The sequence below is a fragment of the Larimichthys crocea genome, chromosome XIII (genome assembly GCF_000972845.2).
Source record: "Larimichthys crocea isolate SSNF chromosome XIII, L_crocea_2.0, whole genome shotgun sequence".
Classification (NCBI taxonomy): domain Eukaryota; kingdom Metazoa; phylum Chordata; class Actinopteri; family Sciaenidae; genus Larimichthys; species Larimichthys crocea.
This window is the reverse complement of record NC_040023.1, coordinates 27,025,055-27,030,450: the sequence shown is the minus strand read 5'-3', so window position 1 is coordinate 27,030,450 and position 5,396 is coordinate 27,025,055. Positions and strand designations below refer to the sequence as shown.

The following is a 5,396-nucleotide window of genomic DNA, read 5'->3' as shown; positions in this document are numbered from 1 at the left end:
ATGGCTGCCAACCAAGCTTTGCTCTGACATTCATGCAGTCTTGACCTACTGCTTTGCAGCAGAGTACACAGACTAATTGTTGACACCTTTGCAAACATATCCATTACATAGTGCATATGTTGGCAAACATCTGCCCCACTAAAGTGTCCTTGAAGTGTTACCTGAGCACCAAACTCACTCACAGCCAATCAGTCACGATGTAAAGATACCTGCCTGCAGTACCCGCTGTCCACCAGCGGTGCTCGCTGCTGAGCTCCCTCAGTCTCAGTGAGGAGCACACGGAGGCCTTCCGGTTCCTCTGGCAGATCAGCTGACTCTGATGCTGCTGTCAGGAGACCTCACCAGCTGTACTCAATGGCAACTATGAAAAATATCAAGCAGTAGAAACGCTACTGACAGCTGTACCTCTCACTGTCGACGGACACACTTTGTATTGACAGGTGAGTGACGCTGTAAAGCTATGTCCACCTGTGCTGTTGTTGTTGTTGTGAGCAAAGCTAAGTGGCTAACGGTAGCTAATCCCTTTTGGATAGTGTCTGACCTTAACCAGCTCCTTTGCTGCCAGCCTCGGTTTGTATATGTATATGTTTGTATTCATGGCTGTTTAAGGTCAGTCAGCACTGAGGGGATGAGGGTTTGCCAGCCTGTACTGAATGCTGCTGGTGTAGCATCATTTCATTTAGCTCGCTCAGTGGCAGCAACAGCATCTTCCTGGTGCTAAAATGGAGCTAAAGAGGTATTTAAATGTACCTCTCTATCAGCACTGCTGATAAGAAAGACAGGCTCAGTGTTTCTCAGTGTTTCATTAAGTGTTGAGCTGAATTATAACCCAGCACACAGAAGTCTACATAAAGCTCTCCCCTCTCAGTTTTTTCCCCCTAGCTTCAGCAGTGCTGTAACCATGACTGAGTTTTGGCTGATCTCTGCGCCGGGAGAGAAGACCTGCCAGCAGACATGGGACAAAATGATGGGAGCCACCACACGTACCAACAACCTCTCTGCCAACCACAAGTTCAACATCCCGGACCTTAAGGTTAGCACGGATTTTAGGGGGCTTCTTCTCTGCTCGTCCCAAATTTTAGCTGGTACTTACATAATCTGTGGACTCAAGTCGTCCTATGTATGTTCAAAATGAGATCACTCACCTTATACTGTATATCCACTGTCAAGAATAAGCTGATTGTGTGTATGGGAAGCAGCCTTCGCACAGATCCGTTGCCAGCATGTTGGTTTGGTGAAGTTTTCATCCACAGGGTCAGCTCAGCTCGTCTGGTTCGGGTTCTCTCTCTCTCTGTGCTGGAGGTGAAGTAACCCCGCTGACCTCACTGCCACACGGGGCTGCACCGCTCTCCTGGAATTGTTAGCAATGCATGAACGGCTCTGGACAAAGAGGCGCCATGCTAAGCACATAGGGCCCCCTGGATGTCCACTGTAGGCGGATTGAGCCCCAGATGTCACTGTTTAAACACGATCCTGCTGACCTCACTTAAAAAATGACCTCAGGACTGATGAGTCAAAAGTCATAATGTGCTGATGTTTTGCTTTTTGTGTTCATAAACAGGTGGGGACACTAGATGTCTTGGTTGGGCTGTCGGATGAACTGGCCAAATTAGACTCCTTTGTTGAAAGGTATATCTGCTCTGTTATTCTGTGATTACATTTTTATAGTATAGGGCTCTCATATTCATGGTGAATCCGTCTGTGTTTTCAAAGGGCATTAAAAACAATCTCTAACCTGTGCAGTGCTCCTGATTCTCTGATGCAGCCGGTTTACCATCCCCTAATCCCTTTCCCTTACTTTGTGACAATGAGGAATTTCACGGGGCCCTGAGGCTAGTGGGCCTCGCAGTCTAAACTTGGCAATTTACAGTTGGGTGACACACCAGCAGCTCTTTCTTTAGTCATGTTTATACCCGGTGACTTATGTGCCGCAAGTATGTTTGAGTGTAATTTATAGTCTTTTGGAAATATTGACATCCAAAACTCACACACAGCCATTACTGCCCGAGCTTTGCTTTGCTTCCTCTGTAGATATTTCCAAGACTGTGAGAAAGACCAGCCTTGCAACACGGTTTCACTTGTTTGGCTACGGCCTGTCTTTAATCTGATTCCTTTTTTGAAGTTTCCGTCCAACATATCTGGGGAAAAATAAGACAATATCCAAACTTCTGAATCCTTCCAAATTGCAGCTGTTTTTATTTCAGTTTCGATCTGATTCATTTGTTTTCCCTTGGCATTATAAACCAGTCAAATGTTTTCTAAACTCAAAGTTAAGTGGCAGATTTACTTTCTTATGAACTTTTTCGGCATGAGATGTGACCTGGCTCTCTCTTTTCTCTGGCTTCACTACTGTAGACGCAGTCATGCTTTGATGTGCTGCTGAACAGTGTGGTTAAAAATCGTGAACTCTGCAAGTCAGCCATATTATAAATTGCCTTGTCAGGAAATTACCTTAACGGGAACGTGTGAAAGTGTTTGATGTGTGTGTATGTTTGTGTTACATTTTGGGGCACGAGGTCGTGTGAGTGTTCGGTTTACACTGGATTTATGCATGCAGCTTGTGTTGTGCATGGCGTGTTTTGATGTCTTCTGGCTGTTCACAGTGTGGTGAAGAAGGTTGCTCAGTACATGGCTGACGTGCTGGAGGACAGTCGAGACAAAGTACAGGAGAACCTGCTGGCCAATGGAGGTACAGTGATGGTTACAACACAGTGTGTCCTGAATATTTTAGAAATATTAAAATAAATTTTATTCATATTATCTGGGGAGGTGGCAAAAAGTTCTGAGATGGAGATATTAGAATCTGGGCAAATAAAATGTCCCAATTAGCATGTATCATCTGAAGTCACTGTAATAAAAGTGTAACAACATCTGTCTTTCTATAATCTGATTGCAGATATTAACCTGACAGATCTTTGATTGTCTTTTTTTCAGTTGATCTTGTCACCTACATCACAAGATTTCAATGGGACATGGCAAAATATCCCATCAAACAGTCACTGAAAAACATCTCTGAAATCATCTCAAAGGTAGGTCTCTATATAAGATTGGAAGAAATAGTGAATTCAGCATTAATGTTTGTCAAAATTTTAGGTATATTGTTTATTTTCATAGCCTAATGTGTAGTGGTAGGGCTCTAACACTGTCTATGGAGGATTTTGTTTCTCACTAGGCCCATCAAGCCTTTATGCACTTAGTGGGTCTTAAGGGGAATGTTACTCTGTATTTTATTTGTGAGACATAAATCATTTCAATCACTTTTTTTTTTCTTTTTTTGCCTTTTCACAGCAAGTAACCCAGATCGACAATGACTTGAAGACCAGAGCTTCAGCTTATAACAACCTGAAGGGAAACCTGCAGAACTTAGAAAGGAAGAATGCGTAAGTAACTCATGTGTACGCTGCATTTCACAGGAAGTGATGTAGCTGTACAGAACAAACACAAAGTACAGTTTGGAAATCTTAGTGACTGAAGTATGTCTTCCCCAACCCTTTCAACTAGCATTAAATTTGCTTTCGCAAAATATTTGAACTTTTTTAAAACTTTTAACTCTACTACACACACTTGACTCTTTACTTTTACCGGGTAGCTCTAAAATAACATTTCCCCTGCTTATCGATCAGTCAAGCTTAAAGGATCACTGACCATGATTCCATGTCAGCACGCTCTGAAGAGTTACTGCGACTTTGAATTGCTTTGTCAACACCAGACACCTTCTCTCTGTCACGTCCATGTTATTGTAACACTGTCGTACGCCACCAGGGGGAGCCTGCTGACCAGGAGCCTGGCTGACATTGTAAAGAAGGACGACTTTGTCCTGGATTCAGAGTACCTCATCACTCTGCTGGTAGTTGTGCCAAAGTAAGTGTTACATCTCTAGTGTGGCAAGTTGCGAGCATGTCTGGATGCAAATGTGATGCTAACCTAGAATCTTCTCTTTCTTTGTTCCTTCAGGCCGGCATATGCTGACTGGCAGAAAACATATGAAACACTGGCTGAGATGGTGGTGCCTCGATCCTCACAGTAAGTGATGGAGTCATGTCAGATAAAAACCTATTTTGTCAGAGAAACACAGATAACAAGCGTATGCACTTTTAGTGGCTGATTAGTTTGTTATCAATGTCATTACAGCAGTCTAACAAGAACGCGTCTTTTCTTCCAGTCTCCTATTTGAAGACCAGGACAGTGGACTGTTCAGTGTCACCCTATTTATGAAAGCCATCGATGACTTCAAACACAAAGCCAGAGAGAACAAGTAAGTTGTTAAACTGAGCTCACACTGTCACCCTACAAGAGAAAATGAGCTAATTTCAAAAGAAGCCAAACTGATTAAAAGCACCAACTAGTGTGATCAAATGAAGCTGATGTCTGTCCTCTACATCTCATTTCTAGGTTCACAGTGAGAGACTTCCAGTACAACGAGGAGGAGATGAAGGCAGACAAGGAGGAGATGACACGGCTCTCCACAGATAAGAAGAAGCAGTTTGTGAGTGATGCATCACGAAAGAATGTTCTGCTTCAACTTGCTTAATGATACAGTTCCTGTCTGGATAGTTGAAGTCCTGTTGATCTTGTCAAGGAACCGCACAAGTGGTTTTGGCACACTATAACTCATTATCTATTACACAAACTGTTTCATTATTGCCAAACATTCTTTATGTTATCCAGACCAGCCACAGGATTCATTTTTAGTACATTTTAAAGATAAACTTGCAGCATTAAACCCTGCCTGAGATTACAGTGAGGATTTAGTCACTTTATTTAACTCCAACACCAGAGAATTGATCGTTTTAAAGCTAAAACACAAGCACAATTATAAAGTATGTTTCTAGAAAATCACTCCAAATGACCATGCAACCGGCAGACAGAAAGAGAAATATAACTTTGTTTTTTAGTTTTAATACTGCATATTTTATCTTGTTGATTGAAAATACATTATTTTACAGTTTAAGCAAGACTGTAAGAGGACCAGAACAAAAAAACCCTTATCTGCATCTCTTCTCGGCAGGGCCCACTTGTACGATGGCTGAAAGTAAACTTCAGTGAAGCCTTCATTGCGTGGATCCACATCAAAGCACTAAGGGTCTTTGTGGAATCTGTTTTAAGGTACTGTGATAAGAAATACAGTCTTTATATCACCCATGCACACATCTACAAGCTCTACAGCTGATAATAAAATAAACATTTCTTGTCCATTGGCAGCAGTTAAAAAAGATTTTTGATGAGTGTATTCATGTACCATGTTCCTCCAGATACGGGCTGCCAGTGAACTTTCAGGCCATGCTGCTGCAGCCAAACAAGAAGACCATGAAGAAACTGAGGGAGGTGCTCAACGATCTGTACAAACATCTGGACAGCAGTGCAGCAGCAATTATTGATGTAAGTAATGTGATATG

At 42.4% G+C, this 5,396-nt stretch overlaps 1 protein-coding gene across 1 annotated transcript in view; it reads left to right on the top strand.

Annotated features, from left to right (window-relative positions):
• Nucleotides 1-277: 277 nt before the first annotated feature.
• The window catches only part of LOC104931583 (V-type proton ATPase subunit C 1-A), a 6,713-nt gene continuing 1,594 nt past the window's right edge, over nucleotides 278-5,396 (top strand). Inside the window, exons 1-12 of the mRNA XM_010746624.3 lie at nucleotides 278-440; nucleotides 869-1,033; nucleotides 1,562-1,629; nucleotides 2,604-2,689; nucleotides 2,935-3,029; nucleotides 3,289-3,380; nucleotides 3,763-3,861; nucleotides 3,955-4,023; nucleotides 4,163-4,255; nucleotides 4,393-4,486; nucleotides 5,009-5,106; nucleotides 5,253-5,379. Of these exons, the coding sequence (XP_010744926.2) occupies nucleotides 902-1,033; nucleotides 1,562-1,629; nucleotides 2,604-2,689; nucleotides 2,935-3,029; nucleotides 3,289-3,380; nucleotides 3,763-3,861; nucleotides 3,955-4,023; nucleotides 4,163-4,255; nucleotides 4,393-4,486; nucleotides 5,009-5,106; nucleotides 5,253-5,379 (1,053 nt within the window). The 5' untranslated portion in view covers nucleotides 278-440; nucleotides 869-901. The remainder of the gene's footprint in view (nucleotides 441-868; nucleotides 1,034-1,561; nucleotides 1,630-2,603; nucleotides 2,690-2,934; nucleotides 3,030-3,288; nucleotides 3,381-3,762; nucleotides 3,862-3,954; nucleotides 4,024-4,162; nucleotides 4,256-4,392; nucleotides 4,487-5,008; nucleotides 5,107-5,252; nucleotides 5,380-5,396) is intronic.